The sequence below is a fragment of the Lontra canadensis genome, unplaced genomic scaffold, assembly GCF_010015895.1.
Source record: "Lontra canadensis isolate GAN:19392208 unplaced genomic scaffold, GSC_riverotter_1.0 scaffold42, whole genome shotgun sequence".
In the NCBI taxonomy this organism is placed as follows: Eukaryota; Metazoa; Chordata; class Mammalia; order Carnivora; family Mustelidae; genus Lontra; species Lontra canadensis.
Genome location: NW_022631036.1, coordinates 12,394,025 through 12,413,585, shown reverse-complemented (window position 1 = coordinate 12,413,585; position 19,561 = coordinate 12,394,025). Strand labels below are relative to the sequence as shown.

Sequence of the window (19,561 nt, the reverse complement as noted above, 5' to 3'; positions counted from 1 at the left end):
GGTAATGTAAGCCTCTCCTTCAAATTACCTCCACCAACTTCCTCTTACATACATTTGCCAACTGACTGATAGGAACAAAGAAGCTACACTGGTGTGGCAAAAGATAAGAGTAAAATTTTCATCATCCCATGACTCATCTATTCTCTATCCTCAGAAGCCTCGTGCTCCTGTTTTAAAGCTACAAAATTACAGAATGCGTAGAAGTGAATTATATTGTAGGTTTTGTAATTTCATAGTTTTTGTAAGTATCTCATTTAGTTCTTTACAAAACCATTCTGTTTTATATATTAATAGTGTTTATGTTTTACAAGCATGTCAAACAATACGGCAAATTTTGAAGTTCAGGTGTGAGACAGAAGACAAAGATTCAACATAAACCCACAGAGAATTCCTAAGAATTACAATCTTCTGAGTCATTTCACTACACTTAGGCAATAAGGGACACAGAAAAGGTTGATCTTTACAATGAAAGCTACTAATTAATGGGTTTTGTTTTTTTTTAAAGATTTTACTTATTATTTCACAGAGAGAGACAGAACATAAGCAGAGGGAGTGGGAGAGGGAGAAGCAGGCGTCCTGCTGAGCAGGGAGCACAATGCAGGTCTTGATCCCAGAGAGCCAAAGGCAGATGCTTAATGAATGAGACACCCAGGCACCCCATCAACGGGTTTTATGAGGGCTGATAACCCAAGCTGTACTGCTCAGTTTTGAATCACGTGTGATAACCTAAAAATGTAGTAATAGTTCTACCAAAACAGCAAAAGCACTTTATTACAAACCACAGTCATCTGGCAAATAAAGGTTATTACTTCAAATACCTTCTTAAAACAATAAAGTATTTATTAAAACAAAGTCATGTTCATTGAAAAGGTTCAGGAAGCAAGATTCTTCAGATTACTAAGTTCTTACCCAGAAAAGGAAAAGTCACAGAACTAGTGATAAAACCTAATAATACCAATATGTAAAATTATAATAAGTAAAATGCTAGGATGAGATGCAATCTGTGAGGTATCTGGGTGGCTCAGCTGGTTAAGCTTCTGTCTTGGTTTTGGCTCAAGTCATGATCTCATGACTCATAGACAAAGCCCCATGCCGGGCTCGGTGCTCAGTGGGGAATCTGCTTTAAGACTCTCTCTCCCTCTGCCCTTCCCTCCACTCACACAAGCACACGCTCTCTAAAATAAATAAATCTTGGGGTGCCTGGGTGGCTCAGATAGTTGAGTGCCTGCCTCTAGTTCTGGTCATGATCCCAGGGTTCTGCTGCTTCTCCCTCTCCCTCTGCCTCTCCCCTTGCTCATGTGCTGTCTCAAAGGAATAAATTAAATAAATAAATAAATATTAAAAAAATAAAAAACAAAATAAATAAATCTTAATAAAAAAGATGCAGTTGAGAAAATGAAAAGGTTCCATTTTAAAACACTACATTAAGTGAATGCATTGATAACATGTCACATGATACTGAAGAGGTTTATACAATCAGCTGAAAAATAATAGCTTTTCTATTCAGGTTGATGAGTCAACAGATTTCACTAATGTCATGTCAAATTGCTAAAAGATAGTGTGATTCAAGAAAATGTTTCTGCTGGGGTGCCTGGGTGGCTCAGTGGGTTACAGCCTCTGCCTTTGGCTCAGGTCATAACTCCAGGGTCCTGGGATCCAGCCCCACATCGGGCTCTCTGCTCAGCAGGGAGCCTGCTTTCCTTCCTCTCTCTCTGCCTGCCTCTCTGCCTACTTGTGATCTCTGTCTGTCAATAAATAAATAAAATCTTAAAAAAAAAAAAAGAAAGAAAATGTTTCTGTTGTTCTAAACTAGCAAAAGTCAAAATATATTTAATATTTTATCTTCCTATCTAGAAATAATGGTTCATCTTGGAGGAACTGAGTTGGCATTTGTACCGAGGGTGTTCAATCAGTGATTAACTCTATGAGAGGTTTTACGCCTCTTCTTGTAAAAAAAAAACGTGCTGATACTATAACACTGCTTTTATCACAGAGAAGTTAGTATAAAAACCCCCTTGAAGGTAAAGTGAAAAAAAAAGTCCTGGATGATGCTACAAAAATGACTAATTATACTAAACAAAGACTAGTTCACTCAAGAATGTTTTAAAAAACTACCTGAAAATCTAAACAAAGAGGACAAAACCTCCTGTTACAAAGAGAAATCTGATAGCTTAACGCAGAGAGTTCTCAACAGGGTGTTTGACTAAAATAATAGGCCAGAGTTTGCTGAGTAAAAATGGAGCACTGAGTGTGGTGCATGAACAATGAATCTTGAAACACTAAAAAAATTAAATTAAAAAAAAAAAAAAAAGAACAGAATTTTGAGGGGTGTCTGAGTGGTTCAGTTGGTTAAGTGTCTGCCTTCGGCTCAGGTCATGATCTCAGCGAGCTGGGATCGAGCCCCACATTGAGCCCTGCATCGGGCTCTCTGCTCAGTGAGGAGTTTATTTCTCCTTCTCCCTTTCCCTCTATGTGCTTGTGCTCTCTCTCTCCCTCTCAAATAAATAAATAAATCTTAAAAAAAAAAAAAAAAAAAAGACTAGAACTTAATTAAGCATTCTAGGTCAAAATGTAAGTATTGGATTCCTGCCACATTAAAAACCCAAGTAAATCAGCATTACCAGTAACTGTACTAACACTAACTTGCTAATATAGATTCAAATAATCAAGACTTACCTATATTTTTGTATGTTAATGTATACAATTTTTATGTCACAATTAACTTCTCTTAAATAAAAATAAACTAAAATCATAGCAATGAAGAAAAAATATCCAAAAAGGCACTAAGAAAAAAACATTTCAATAATTTAGGATTAATTCTGGAACAATATGATTCTAGCCCCAAAAAAAGAAAGAAAAAGAATAGGTTACTTAAGTGTCACTCTTTCGTTTTAAGGAAAAAAATGTATTTTAGTTTACTGGAAGAGATAAATGTACTATGCCTTTCTCAGCAACTTGATTAGGAATCTCCCATATAGTATTTCAGTTAAACTGTTAAGTATGTTGAAAGAGATACTTAACAAAAGCAACAAATATGACAAACAAAAGCATTCAAATTGAGAAAAGTGCTATGTTTACTTCTTACCAGTCGAATGAGCTGTCTGTCTAGCCATCTGAGAACATCTGGTCCTTCCTCTGTTTCTGCTCTATAGATTGCCAGCCGGGCCATAAGAATGGCAGCTGCCTCCTGGTCAAAAGATGCAGCAATGTTTTGGATTTGAGTTTGAGCATCTGCCCAGCTAAAGGCAAGAAGAAAGCATAGAGATACTGTTGAATTACTAAAGTTACAATATCACAGTTGGCTACCACACAGACTTAAATTAAAATGATGCAGAAAATTAAATACTTGAAAACTCCAACATTACCTAGAAAACGAGCATTTTAAAATCACTAATAGCAGTTTCAGTATAGCATTATTTTTCAGAAAAATATACCCAAATCTAATAAAAGCCCTCAAAAATAATTGTAAAGACAGATCTCCAAACACATTCCTTAAAACATTAAGACTTTTACAAGTAAAAAAATGGCACAGGTATATGTGTTTGTGTGCATGTGCACACAGATACACAAGTCTCTATGTCAGACTTTGAAATTATTTCTTCAATTTTCTAAAGGCAGCAACATGGAAATAAAACAAAAAATAAAAGTTTTCGCCCAGCCTAAATAATTCTCATTTACTAAACTGGAAAATGAACAAAATTATTTTAAAAAGTTTTCTCATTTGGTCTTTAATTCAATTATAAATGATAAAAATGATATAATTGAAGTTTCTATGTATTCTTTTCTCTCTATATTAATACAATGACCAAAACTAATCAAAAGTTAGTAACTGAAAATTTTACTTTAAGGGACTAATTTGCTATTATGTATAAAAATAGCAGTAATTTATTAAATTCACATGTTTTATAAATCCAATCCAGTCAAATTGATCTTGGGTAGACACAGCAACAGTTTATATTTGTTTGTTACTTTAATGTTTCACAGAGTTTTGAAATACTTCAGCTGATCCTAATTCTAAAGTACCTCACTTTAACCAAGTCTGGTAATTCTTAAGCGCTTTTAAAAAGCTAGACCACTTTTGCATGACTCAAAGATGTAAGAAGTGATCCCATGAAAATTTAGGCAGTAACATATTCAAAATTCTTCTCCCTTCTTCCTCTATTTTTAATTTGTTTCAAACAAACAATTTTTTAATATTTTCTAGATGACTAACAACTTTTAAGTATCTCAGTCTAGTGAAACAGGCAAGAGGCAAAAAAAGAATGAGAATGAGAAAATGAGTAAGAACTAGTAATTTTGAAATTATTTTTAATACAACTTAAACAATGGTTATACTAATAGTTCAGTTATTTTTTAAGTTTTAATTTAAAAAACTCAAAGAACTAAAAACAAGATTATCCAAATCAGTATTTTCCCAGCTTGGATGACCATGATATTCACTTGCTTCAAAATGAAACATAAAGATGACATTTTAACTACATTGACAAGTAAGCACATGAATATTTACTAATTAAAACTTATTTAGCTATAACTTAAAAATTATGCCCTTAGAATCAAGTTTTTTTTTTAATTTTTTTTTATTTGACAGAGAGAGAGGGATCACAAGTAGGCAGAGGGGCAGACAGAGAGAGAAGGGGAAGCAGGCTTCCCGCTGAGCAGAGAGCCCGATGCGGGGCTTGATCCCAGGACCCTGAGATCTTGACCTGAGCTGAAGGCAGAGGCTTAACCAACTGAGCCACCCAGGCGCCCCTAGAATCAAGTTTTAAAGAGTTTATTCACATGGTAAAAATCTGTCTTCTGCATTTCTAATATTCCCTTCTCACTGTAATTCTTACAACTAGTTTCACACCAAACTTTCCAAATCAAAGTTATTTTCTTTATGAAAAATAGGATTAACTTTTTTTTTTAAGATTTTATTTATTTATTCAGCACAAAGAGAGAGATCACAAGTAGGCACAGAGGCAGGCAGAGAGAGAGGAGGAAGCAGGCTCCCCACTGTGCAGAGAGCCCGATGTGGGGCTCGATCCCAGAACTCTGAGATCATGACCCGAGCTGAAGGCAGAGGCTTAACCCACTGAGCCACCCAGGCGCCCCAAAATAGGGTTACCTTTTGACTGTATCTCAGGAACCTGAGTCCTTTATTTTCACATGGCTTATTCACTTAAACAATTATACTTGCCTAGGCCCCTAAAATCATACTCCTAATAAATAAAAAAATAAATAAGCGTTGATTATTTTCAAAGTTAATTTGAATTAACTTTTCAAAGTTAATTTGAAAAGATGGGTGTTTTGATGAGACATAATGACATAAGTGGCACCAAAACACACATAATATATATCTCTATAATAATCTCATAAATTCTGTACAAATTGAAAATATATAAACCTATGAAATTTCTCACAAGAGAGTTCCCTTTCTTTTAAAAAATTTACCTAACTTTTTTTGTTGTTTTGTTTCAGATTTTTGTTTAAACCCCAGTTACTTATACAGTGTAGTATTATTTTCAGGAGTAGAATTTAGTGACACATCACTTACATGTAACACCCAGTGCTAAACAAAACAAGTCCCCTTCTTACTGCCCATCACCCATTTAGCCCATTCCCTGACCACCTCTCTCCTCCAGCAACCCTGTTTGTACTCTATAGTTAAGAAAATGTTTTAGGGGCACCTAGGTGGTTCAGTCAGTTAAGCATTAGACTCCTGATTTCAGCTCAGGTCTTGATCTCAGGATCATGAGTTCAACCCCTAGGATGGAACCTACTTTAAAAAAAAAGTCTGTTTTATGGTTTGTCTCTCCCCCTCTTTCCCCGCTATGCTCATATGTCCCATTTCTTAAATTCTACATATGAGTGAAATCAGAAGTATTTGTCTTTCTCTGACTTATTTCATTTAGCATAATACACTCTAGTTCTACACACATCATTGCAAATGGCAAGATTTCATTCTTTTTGAAGGTTGAGTGATATTTCGTGTATGTGTATATATATTTATATCACCTCTTCTTTATCCATTCATCAGTCGATGGGCATTTGGGCTCTTTCAATGATTGGGCTATTATTGATAATGCTGTTATAAACACTGAGATTCAGGGCGCCTGGGTGGCTCAGTCAGTAAGCGGCTGCCTTCAGCTCAGGTCTTGATCCCAGGGTCCTGGGATTGAGCCCCACATCGGACTCCCCGCTCAGCAGGATGCCTGCTCCCCCCTCTCCCATTCCCACTGCTTGCGTTCCTGTTCTCACTGTCTGTCAAATAAATAAAAATCTTTAAAAAAAATAAAAATAAATAAACATTGGGATGCATGTATTCCTTTGAATCAGTATCTTTATATCCTTTCGGTAAATCCCTAGTAGTATAATTGCTGGGTGTAGGGTAATTCTATTTTTAACTTTTTGAGGAACCTCCACACTATTTTCCAGAGTGGCTGCACCAGTTAGCATTCCCACTAACAGTGTAAGAGGGTTCCTCTTTCCTTAACATCCTCGCCAGTATCTGTTGTTTCCTGTGTTGTTAATTTTAACTATTCTGACAGGTGTGAGGTATATGTATCTCACTGTAGTTTTTATTTGTTTTTCCCTGATGATGAGTGATGTTGAGCATCTTTTCATATGTCTATTAGCCATCTGTGTGTCTTCTTTGGAAAAATATCTATTCAGGTCTTCTTCTGCCCATTTCCTAACTGGATTATTACCTAACTTTTTAAAACCTTTCACTTTAAGAATATTTTAAATAGGGATGCCTGAGTGGCTCAGTCAGTTAAGTGGCCAAGCTTGAGATCTGGGCTCACGTCATGATCTCAGGGTCCTGCCATCAAGTCCTGAGTTGAGCTCCGAACTAAGTGGGGAGTCTGCTTGAGGATTCTCTCTCCCCTTCCTCCTCTGACCGTCCCTCTGCTCATGTACATACTCACTATCTCAAATAAATAAATATATATTCTTTTAAAATGTATTTTAAACATAAAAGCTATGACTAGAGGGGTGCCTGGGAGGTCAGTTAAGCAACTTGAGTCTTGGTCTTGGCTCAGGTCATGATCTCAGGGTTGTGAGATGAAGGCCTGTGTCCAGCTCCACGCTCAGTGCAGAGTTTGCTTGAGATTGTCTCCTGTTCTCTCTCTGTCCCTCCCACTCATGCTCTCTTTCTCTCAAATAAATAAATCTTAAAAAAAAAAAAAAGCTATGATTAGAATAAATTCCTGTACATCCATCATCTAGGTTTATCAATTGTTAGCATTTTAACACATTTGCTTTATCATTCTCTCTTCCTTCATACACATACTCTTTCCTTTGTCAAACTTCTTGGGTAAGTTAGAGATATGACCCTCTCCCTTGAAAACTTCAGTGTGTATCTCTTAAGATCAAGAAAATTATCTTCTATTCTTATAAAGCCTTAATTATCAAATTCATGAAATTAAACACTGATGTAACATTATCCCATATATGAACCACATTTGAATTTGTCTAATTGTCTCCATAGTGTCCTCTACAGCAAAATTTTTCCTGACACAGGATTTTACCCAGAATCACATACTGGCTTTAGTCATAACATCTCTTCAGTCTCCTTTAATCTGGACTGGTTACTAATGCTTTTCTTGCCTTCTAAGACATTTTTGACAAGCCTAAGTCAGTAGCTTTATAAAATATCCCTCAGTTGGTATGTCCAGTTGTTTCCTTAAGTAAATGTTTTGAATGTCCAATTTAAGTTGCACATGCATGTGCGTGCATGCATGTGTGTGTGTGAGGGGGCATAAATAAATTGACATGGGGGTGCCTGGGTGGCTCAGTGGGTTAAAGCCTCTGCCTTCAGCTCAGTTCATGATCCCAGGGTCCTGGGATCGGGCCCCACATCGGGCTCTCTGCTTGGCGGGGAGCCTGCTTCCTCCTCTCTCTCTGCCTGCCTCTCTGCCTACCTGTGATCTCCATTTGTCAAATAAATAAAAATCTTTTTAAAAATAAATAAATAAATAATAATAAAATAAAAAATAAATAAATTGACATGTTTGCCAAGAATCAAAACTTCCAAGAAATTGGTCCAGGATGTTAAGTCAAACCAAGGTAGCAGAGCAGGACAACAAACCTATGTACAATCCTTTGCTAACCAAAAGACAATCCAACCAACTAATACTCAGTTTAAGCATAAGGCTAATGTCTATCACTCACCAAAACAATCTCATGGTTTTCAGGAATGAAGCCAGAGTTTAAATACAGTTCAATAAAACAAGCTTTGATGCCTTCTGTGTCCATTTTCTAGCCCATGATTAAATCAGGTAAGTTTATCCTAATCAACTCTCTCTTTTGCCTTACTCAGAAAATACATCATATAGAGATGAGCAAGAAAAGGGATCTGGTATATCTTATCACTTTCTTTGGGAATTGTAACTACCTCAAGAAATATAGGACATTACTTTGTTACATAAAATACTACCTTATAAAATTAACTGTTGAAAGACTTTCACCTTTTGTGGTCTCAAGCAGTGTTATACAAAGTGTGGTATGCAAATCTAGTGTCAGTTTGCCATGAGATAAGAACAGAAACTGAGAATAAATGTTTAGAAATTTTTAAGCAATTTAATAATTTTTTGTCTAATAAATCTAATAATAAAAATAGAGACTTATATTTTGAATTTGTAAAGTTACATTTTCTAATAATTCATTTTTATTGTATTTAATAAAAGTATTAGTCTCCAAAAAATTGGAAGGAAAAAAAAAAAAATGTCCCTTCACTACAGAGAATTCTGAGGACTGGACTATTCTGTATCATATAGCAGACCAAGTATGTTCAAGTCCTTTGCATTCCATAGCCTGCCCTAGAAGTACCTAATCAAAAAGAAGACAATGAATAAAGGTTTGGTAAATGAATTAAATAGCTAATAAAAACTTGAAAAAAATATACAATGATAAAAGTAGCTAAGAACTTTATTATCAATTGAAAAGTAATGCTATTATTATGCTATATTATTCTACATGTATATACATATTATTATTGCCTATTATAGGATAATGTTTATTAGTTTTTCTCCTCCTCTCCAAGGACTATGATAAATACAAGAATATTTTGAAGAATGTGTCTTAGGAGTCATTTTTTTAAAATTATGGTTCCTAACAATGAATATTTTAGCCAATAAGGTGAATTTAAAAAATAAAATGCTATTAATCATAAATGTCCACTTTCTAGTTAGAGATAATGCTCAAAACAGAAACCCAGTTTGGAAACATGACCCAGAATAGTTTTGATATGTAAATTAAGTGTCTAACAAATACAACTCACTTCCTAGCGATGGTGGTCACTCGGATGCGTCTCTGCCCACTTGAATGCTGATACTGAGTCACAAACTGGATTGCACCACGTCCTCCTTGAGGAATTGGAGCATTATGCTATGTAAAAATAAGAGTAAAAACTAAGTAAAATCTATTACAATGTTATACAGTTTCCCTAGCATTAATGAAAGTCATTCTAAAATCGATTAGAAGGATGCTTATTTCCAGTGCATACCAAACAGCTGTGATTTACCACATAAAAGAGAAATGGATCTGGGAAAGGGGAAAAATGACAAAGAAAAAGAGAAGTGAGTCCATGTAGGATATCAGTTTCAAGTAATATATAATCGGAAGATGTAAGAGAACAAAATAAAGGGGGAAGTGTAAAGAAATTAACAGATACAAAGGCATAGCAAGGAAATTTTGCCAAATCATAGCTGGATAAAGAGAAACTGAACCAAGTCCTTCTCCCCGCAGTATAGGAAATGAAAACAGAACTTTTAGGAAGATAACCACATGATGAACAGATGACCAATGGAAAACTATTAATAAGAAGAGCCCAACAGTAATTTATAATAATGATCCTTAGAAAGAAATAGCAGGTGGTCAATACAAGAAACTTTCATGACCTTTAACAATAAGGATTCTTGCTTTATTGACTGACTGGTCAGTAAGAGCCACCTCTTTTTCACAAATTCTGATGGTTAAACAAAAAAACTTCTGTATCTTGGGAAGGCTAACCATGAACCTCTGTGGTTCATTTTATGCCTAATCTCTATTGGTATGTAATGCAATAATTTGTACATTACATCATTCTTTAATATAACTTCTTCCTATATCAGAAAAAAATTTTTCACATATTAGATACTTTACCTCCAATCTTTTTCTATGAATTTTGATATATTAAACTTTCTTCTAGGGGCTTCATATATCTTTATATACCTTGTGACAACTAGGAGGACCTCAATCACTAATTACAAAAATGCATAACTAGAACAGAATTTAAGATTTTATTTATGCTTCAATTTTATATTAAGACAGAAAAAAAAGAAGAAAAAAACAGAGACTAAAAGTTGGGTTGCCCAATGTTGGGCATTTGTGGGTTTCCCTAATATCTCTATTATAGTTTATCCTCTCACCAAGAAGTTTAGCCTTGAGAAACAGAAAATGAGTAACAAAAATTCCAAAACAGATTAAGTTTCAAGTCATAATTACTACTGGAAAAAATATGAAACATTTATGGCCTAAATTGAGTACTTATAATATAAAAAGTCATACCTGATTGACAACCTCAAAATAGATAGCTAAGGTTGTAGTGGGACTGAGTCCACATATCTTCCATTGACAAGTGCCACCTGTTCCTATCTCCTGTAAAAATAAAAGAGTATATGTGAAAGCTAGAGAACACAATTTTTCTAAAGACTGTACTTTTAAGTAATCTATATACCCAGGGTGGGGCTTGAACTCACAACCCCAAGATCTACAATTGCATGCTCCACTGAATGAGCCAGCCACGTACCCCCAATCTAGTACTATAACATATAGTAAGGTAAAAAGGGGAGGAAAAACCTGAAGTAAGAAAAACTGTTTCACATTTCTTTTTTTTTCTTAATATTTTATTTATTTGTCAGAGAGAAAGGGAGTGAGAGAGCACAAGCAGGGAGGAGAGGGAGAAGCAGGCTCCCCGCTGAGCAAGGAGGCTGATGCAGGACTTGATCCCAGGACTGAACTGATTGAGCCACCTAGGCATCCCTACTACTACAATATATAGTAAGGTAAAAAGGGGAAGAAAAAACTGCAGTTAAGAAAAACTGTTTTGGGGCGCCTGTGTGGCTCAGTGGGTTAAGCCTCTGCCTTCAGCTCAGGTCATGATCCAGGGTCCTGGGATCAAGCCCTGCATCGGGCTCTCTGCTCAGCAGGGAGCCTGCTTCCTCCTCTCTCTCTGCCTGTCTCTTGGCCTGCCTGCGATCTCTCTCTGTCAAATCAATAAATAAAATCTTTAAAAAAAAAAAAAATTCACATTTCTAATTTAATGAATGTTAAAAGCTTAAGATTTTTTGAAGTCATATAAACACATCATTAAATAAAATTAAGCAATTTTTACAAAATAAAATTATAAAATAATTCAAGTTCTTGCTAAGTATTGATACAAGCTCTTCATATTGCAGACTTAAAAAGTATACATCATTTACTTTTTTCCTAATTCTTAAAGATTTTTATTTATTTGACAGAGAGAGAACACAAGCAGGGGGAGTAGCAAGCTGAGGGAGAAGGAAAAGCAGGCTCCCCACTAAGCAAGGAGCTCCATGCAGGCCTTGATCCCAGGGCCCTGGGATAATGACCCAAGCTAATGGCAGACGCTTAACCAACGGAGCCACCCAGGCAACCCTAAAAGTATATACCATTTAGGGGCGCCTGGGTGGCTCAGTGGTTTAAGCCTCTGCCTTGGGCTCAGGTCATGATCTCAGGGTCCTGGGATCGAGCTCCGTGTCGGGCTCTCTGCTCAGCGGGGAGCCTGCTTCCTCCTCTCTCTCTCTCTGCCTGCCTCTCTGCCTACTTGTGATCTCTGTCAAATAAATAAATAAAATCGAAAAAAAAAAAAAGTATACACCATTTAATGACTTTAAAAAAGCATATACCATTTAATGAAGTAATTACAATTAACACTATCCTTCTATCCAACTAATTGATCTGTGTAAAGTGGTATCGATTTAACTCATAATATATGCACATATGAATACAGGTTCTCTAGATCAGAATTCCATAATGTAAGCAGTCTGATTTAAAAAAAAAAAACAACACTTTAGATATCAATTTTTACCATGAAAATTGCTTAAAAGTAACTTTTAAACTCTATATTTTTAGAGATGTTATCTGTCCCATCATCCTCTCTATAGCTATATTAATTCTACCATTTTAAAGTGTATTATATGGCCACTAGATGGGATAACAAAAAAGAAAGGAATTGAAACTTAAATCTGGCTAATTTGGTTACTTTCCTGGAAATCCTACTAACAAAAAAAAATTTCGGATTTGACTTTCAAAGGTCTCCAAATTTTTAAATCACAGTTGTTCAGTTTTTCTAGACATAACGGGACAAGGAATAACTTGGGCAAAAAAAAAAAGATTGCTGACAGTACAAATTTAAACAAGGTTTAGATTTAGGGGTAGATGGTAAAAGGGATATGCAAAAGGAATGAGCACAAGTAGATTATACCAATGGAAATGGAAACTGAACCACATTCTACTGAAACTTAGCCCACACAATAATTTTGAAAGGAATGCTATAGGCTGCCACTCTAGGTCTCTTGTTGGTCTGCCATTTGAATTAACTGTATTTTCTTTTTAAAGATGACTTACATTTTCAGATACACAAGGTCCTTTAGAATTGAGAGACACACAGGGTCCAATAGCTCCTGAAATCTTTATTTCCCTTGAGGTCTGCAAAGTAAGAATACAGTGAAAACCTCAGTGTACTCAAAGACAAACTCAAACATACACTCAACTACAAGTATATAATAGACATTTTTTCCATATTTAAAACTCAAAAGTCAATGAAAAAATATTAATATTAGAAATAATGAATCATCAGTTACTTCTAGATTGATAATGCCCAAATTTAAAATCTAGCCCTGACCTAACTTTAATACTCTATTTCCAACTGTCCATAGGAGGACTCCATTTGGGAACCTCACGCTCAATTCAAAATAATACCATATCCAAAATTCATACATCGTAATTCAAAACCTTAAATGCTATCTTCTGTTTTTCCTCCCTTAGAAAATCTGTCACCAAGATTGGTTTCTTTCCAATTTCTACTGACACCAAAATTCAAGCTATTGTTACTTTCTATCAAAAAAATTAGGGGGTGCCTGGGTGGCTCAGTCTTTTGAGTATCTGCCTTCAGCTCAGGTCATGATCCCAGGATCCTGGGATTGAGCTCCACATCAAGCTCCAGGTCAGGCACTCTGATCAGCAGTAAGCCTGCTTCTCCCTTTCCCTCTGCCACTCCCCCTGCTTATGTCACTCTGTCTGCCAAATAAATAAATAAAATCTAAAAAAAAAAAAAAAAAATTAGGTAGCCTAGTTCACTTTTCTTGAGATTCTTTTCCCCAACAAACTGAGTATCACAGGCAGACAAATTTTACTCGAAAACACTGTTCTTCATTAATTTACAATGGCTTCTTCGGCCTAGACATGCATCTCCAAACTACAACCAACCACATAACTGAAACTATTTCCCTTACATTGCAATAAAAACCATTCACTCACTGGGAAGTTTCCCCAAATATACCATGTTGATTCTCACTTCTTTACCTCTCCTCAAATGGGATCCTAACTAAAATGTGTTCTCCTCAACCAGCTTTAATTCTGCCTTCTTTCAAAACCACTATAAGTTACTATAAAACTATTTATCGGGCGCCTGGGTGGCTCAGTGGGTTAAGCCTCTGCCTTCAGCTCAGGTCATGATCTCAGGGTCCTGGGATCGAGTCCCACATCAGGCTCTCTGCTCTGCAGGGAGCCTGCTTCCTCCTCTCTCTCTCTCTCTCTCTCTCTCTGCCTGCCTCTCTGCCTACTTGTGATCTCTGTCTGTCAAATAAATAAATAAAATCTTTAAAAAAATTAAAAAAAAAAAAATTTATCAAGAGTAAACTGTGTCCTGCGTATATTTGTGTTTCTTCCCTAAACCTTTGTAGGACTTTTATAATCTGTTATTTCACTCTATCACAAGTGTTAATCTTATCTTTCTATCAAAACTTTTTTTTTTTTTAGATTTTATTTATTTATTTGACACACAGAGAAAGAAATCACAAGTAGTCAGAGAGGCAGGCAGAGAGAGAGGGGGAAGCAGGCTCTCCGCAGAGCAGAGAGCCCGATGCAGGACTTGATCCCAGGACCCTGAGATCATGACCTGAGCTGAAGGCAGAGGTTTAACCCACTGAGCCACCCAGGCGCCCAAAACTTTTTTTTTAAGTAAGCTTCACACCCAAGGTGGAACTTGAATTCAAGATCTGAGATCAAGAAATGCACGCTCTACTGCCCAAGCCAACCAGGTGCCCCAAGATTGAGTTTCTTCTTAATAAAACCTGTGCCCTATATATCCCTTGAGATCTCTGTAATTTGTAATTTCCTTTTCTAATGCTGGACATAGAGCAAGCATTCAAATAAAAAGATTAATAAGAAACATTTAATGGAAATTCAAAATCAATGTGTTTGTAATACACTTGTAACTAACACTAAGCCTTTGGGGTTTTGTTTTGTTTAAAGATTTATTTATTTTAGAGAGAAAGAGGAGAGGGGAGGGACAAAGGATGGCAAGAGAGAATCTCAAGCATACTGCCCTCTTAGCCTTGAGCCTGACGCGGGGCTCAATCCCACAACCTGAGCTGAAACCAAGAGTCCGATGCCCAACCAACTGTGCCAACCAGGTACCCCCAAGCCTTTGGACTCTTCAAATCCAAATTTGAAGTGAATGACAGAAGTGACCAATATCAACAACCTACCAACCGTAAAACAATTACTGATTACCTAAATAGAACAGAACAGGTTTCTTTTAAGTTAGTTACTAACTCCTACAATTAAAAAAAATCTAGCGGGACGCCTGGGTGACTCAGTTGGTTGGACGACTGCCTTCGGCTCAGGTCATGATCCTGGAGTCCCGGGATCGAGTCCCGCATCGGGGTCCCGGCTCCGCGGGGAGTCTGCTTCTCTCTCTGACCTTCTCCTCGCTCATGCTCTCTCTCACTGTCTCTCTCTCAAATAAATAAATAAAATCTTTAAAAAAAAAAAATCTAGCATTAACAATAGCAAACACAATGCTAAAAAGATAAAGCACAGTTAAAATGGAAGTTTAACTATATAGTATCTTTCTTTCTAACAATTATTTGGAAATGCTCAAGTAAAATTTCATGTACATTTAATGGTGACACATTTTTCTGGTAAAATCTCTAATTCTGGTTTTTGAAATAAAACCACCACTATTTTTAATACATATATTGAATTTGATTAATGATATTTTAAAATCACACTCAAGCCTACAAATTTCTTTGATAACATACCATACATATCAAGTTTTGGCTCTTACCTTTATTTCTAACGTACCACCAAAGCCCATTTTAAACTGTCCATGCATATCTTTGGTAAAGACTCTTTGAAAAGTCTGCTTGAATAAGGAAGTGTTGAAAGAATCACCCATTACCATGTATCCTCTGCATGGAAAGAACAAAAAATAATGTAAGTGACACAAGTATTGGGTCCATGTGTGAAAAACAGAAAAGTAAATTACCTCTCAGTACTACCAACAAATTTTGAAGATGCTTTCCAAAATGTGCTATATTATCATCAATTTTAAAAAAACTCAAATATATGAGACTATCTTCACCCCACAAATAATCTCAATCCCGAGGGTATCTGAGTGCCCCTAACACTTGCATTGGTCCTCAGTAATTTACTAACATTCCTTTATAAACAGATAATACAGCCACACATTACAAAATTCAAAAGGTACAAAACGGTGCATGGTAGCAAATACGTCTCTCCCATTCCAGCCACCCAGTTCTCCATACTGGTGAAGATACCTGACAGTTTACGGCCCACGTTCTCATTCTTAAAAACAAATATATACCTGTGTATGTATATACTTGCATATACTGTCCCTGTGTATATCACATCAAACTTAACAGGATCACACTCTGTTAGACTAGGAGACTTAAGGACCATTTTCACTTTAAGCTCTTATATACTGCTTGATTTTTTTCAGTAAGCATATACCTATTTTAATTTTTTTTAAGTTTTAAAAAACATTAACTGTCAAAAATTATTCTGAGATACCATTTTGTTCTAACAGATCGGCAAAAATCACAGTTTGACAACATATTCTGTTGATGAGACTATGGAAACACAGATGGGAGTGCAAAACGATGGAACCTGAATGCAGAAGAATTTGACAATATCTAACAAAATTACCTATGTGTTTTCTCTTTATTCTAGCCAACCCACTATTGGGAATCTATCCCAAAGATATTCTGGAAAACAAAAACAAAAGAAGAATATACGCACGAGAGTATTCACTATTTCTAGTAATAAAAGATCGGAAACACTCCAGATAACAATCCAGATGATCATCTATTAGAGACTAGTTGAATAAAATATGGTACATCCACACAATGAGGTAATAAACTCCTACAGACCACTTTGTAGGGTATAAGTGAAAATGCAAAGTTGGTAAAGATATGTAGGACTTTCTGCTTCTCATACAAAAAGAGGATACACACACCCATATACTCACATGCATACAAATATTTACATATATTTCCTCATATTTTTAAAATACTTTAAGTAGCTTTAAAACAAAATATAATCAAAATTTAAAATAGGCCAAAGAATAAAACTGGTATGTCATAATTAATTAATGATAATTTTAATTCCGATACTATGAAACTCTTATCTCTGATGCTATTATACATCCTTTTTTTAAAGATTTTATCTATTTGAGAGTGAGAGAGCATGTGCACATGAGAGAGAGAGCATGAGCTGGGGAAGAGGCAGATGGACAAGGAGAGGCAGACTCCCCGTTGAGCAGGGAGACAGACATGAGGCTCGGATCCCAAGACCCTGGGATCATGACTTGAGCTGAAGGCAGACACTTAACAGACTGAGTCACCCAGATGCCCCTGTATTATACCTTTGTAAATGCTGTTTTCTCTATGTTTGTCACCAGTATACAAAAATATAGTTGAATTTTGTATGCTGACCTTTATCTAGAAGTCTTAACAACTTAACATTTTAATTCTAATAGCAGTATATAAATTCTTTCAGACTTTCTATTTCAACAAACATGTCCATCTCTGATGTTCTGTTATCACTAAACCTGGGAATGCATAATACATTAAGGACAATTTATACCACCCCACTAATTTTTCCCCCTTTACAGCAAACCACTACAAAAGAGCTATCTATACCTTTAACTACTCAGTGTGGCCCCTGGTCCAGCAATATTGGCATCACCAAGGATTTTGTATGAAAAGAATTCCAAGTCTCAACCCACACACAGTAAATCCAGAATCTGTACTTTAACAAGATACCCAGCTGACCTACATATGTGAAAGTTAGAAAAGTTGTAATCTATACCAGCTGTTACCAATCCCGTCTTCCTATTCTAGTTCACTCTAAGTCAACTTTCACTGCTCTTAGGAAGGTCACCAATGATCTTTGTGGTGTTAAATTGCAAAATCTTACAACCCTTCCATTTTTATTGCTATTTTAAAAAAAAGAAACACCAAAATTCTGACAGTTCCCACATTTTTATCTCCAGCCCAGACCTATCTCCTGCACTCTATGTTGTAATATCTGATTGCCTACTCAATACCTCCTCATGGATGTCAAATGGCATCTGAAACCAAACATATTCAAACTGAACTCCCAATCTTCTCCCCAAATACTCTTCTTTCCACAGTCTTATTCAACAAAAGGCAATCCTTCCAGTACACTCCCTCTGATTTTCCCAAACCCCAGATCCAACCTATCAGCAAATCTTCTACTTCTAAATATACCCAAAATCCAACTACTTCTCAGCCACCACTTGGTATTCCTGTATCCCTATATATCTCTACTGTAGACAGCTGAAGTCAAATGGTCCCTTTAAAACATTACATCAGATCGTATGACATCTCAACTGAAAACTCTCTAATGACTTTGCATCTCACTCAAAGTAAAATCTGAACCCTTACAACAGTCAAAAGACCCTCACAATCTGTCCTCACTTACCCCACTCCAGCTACAAATCTAACACCCTTGATGAAAAAAATCTCAACTAAGGACAGAAAATTCTTCAACCTGATAAACATATCTACAAAGCCCCACAGCTAACATCACACTTAACGGTGAAAGATGAAATAGTTTCCCCCTAAGATCAAGAACAGGCAAATCTATAGACAGAGAGTAGATTAGTGGTCCAGGCTGAGGGGCGGCAGGGGGGTGGGGGGGTGGGGGCAGGGAACAAAGAAGCCTGAAAGGGAAATGACTGCTAATGGGTACAGAGCCACTTTCTGGGGTAGCATAATGTTCTAAAACAAAACTTGATGATGGTTGCTTGACCTGTAAATAACCAAAAACAAAACATTAAATTGTAAGCTTTAAACAGGAAATTTTATGGTGTGTGAATTATATCTCAAAAAGCTACTACAGGGGGCCTGGTTGGCTCACTGGGTTGGGCCTCTGCCTTCAGCTCAGGTCATGATCTCAGGGTCCTGGAATCGAGTCTTGCGTCGGGCTCTCCGCTTGGTGGGGAGCCTGCTTCCCCCCCCCACCCTGCCTGCCTCTCTGCCTACTTGTGATATCTGTATGTCAAATAAATAAATAAAATATTTAAAAAAAAAAAAAAGCTGCTACAATAATAAAACAATGCACAATATCAAGACAGCTTTTCAAACAGAACTTGTGCCTTTATAACTGAATTTCAGAAAAAATTTAAAGTGAGCTTTACTGAAAGGAGTATCAAAAACTGTTAATAGTTGTCCTGGAGTGGCAGGATGATGACTCTTTTTCCTAAACTGTCATTATTGGTTTATTTTTGTAAATTGTAATTTATCAGTCTATAACTGCAAAAACCGTAAACACTGTAAATACATACCCAGTAAGGTTGGGACAGCATTTCATCTCCAGGAGACCTGTCTGATCTAACGCACATGCATAGATATCGATAACATGACCAGTCGCAGCAGCTCGATTAGCCAATGCTTCAAAATGCTACAAAAGATTTTTTTAATCAAATCAAAGCAATGCACAAACTTAACCATCCTATAAATCATTTTTCCATAAAGAGATCAAAATAACATAAAAAATTCTAAAAGAATAATCCATAATAATTTAAATGTGATGTTCTAATTTAATTTTCTATGATAAAAAATTACTCATAAAGTGATATAATAACTTCTATAAGTGTGACACTTTCACATTTTAAGAATTCTTTCTAAATATACTCCTCTAAATGAAGCTAACTTTGGAGAAAAGGCATACCAAATATCTTGCTCTTCATACATGAACATAGTAGAACACAGAACTGGTTTTCCTGGCTAAATCCACATCCAGGCAACAAAAACATCAAGTACAGAAAGACAGTAACAAAAGCTATTAGATAAACAATAAAAGAAATACTTTTTTTTTAATTTTTTTAAGATTTTATTTATTTATTTGACAGAGAGAGAGCACAAGTAGATGGAGAGGCAGGCAGAGAGAGAGAGAGAGAGAGAGGGAAGCAAGTTCCCCGCTGAGCAGAGAGCCCGACGCAGGACTCGATCCCAGGACCCTG

At 36.1% G+C, this 19,561-nt stretch overlaps 1 protein-coding gene across 1 annotated transcript in view; it reads right to left on the bottom strand.

Annotated features, from left to right (window-relative positions):
- Nucleotides 1-19,561, bottom strand: part of SEC23A (Sec23 homolog A, COPII coat complex component) — a 63,454-nt gene that overhangs the window by 25,611 nt on the left and 18,282 nt on the right. Inside the window, exons 9-14 of the mRNA XM_032871227.1 lie at nucleotides 18,884-18,999; nucleotides 15,338-15,461; nucleotides 12,613-12,693; nucleotides 10,531-10,620; nucleotides 9,263-9,369; nucleotides 3,086-3,239 (exon numbers count right to left, since the gene is read on the bottom strand). Coding sequence (XP_032727118.1) covers nucleotides 3,086-3,239; nucleotides 9,263-9,369; nucleotides 10,531-10,620; nucleotides 12,613-12,693; nucleotides 15,338-15,461; nucleotides 18,884-18,999 — 672 coding nt within the window. The remainder of the gene's footprint in view (nucleotides 1-3,085; nucleotides 3,240-9,262; nucleotides 9,370-10,530; nucleotides 10,621-12,612; nucleotides 12,694-15,337; nucleotides 15,462-18,883; nucleotides 19,000-19,561) is intronic.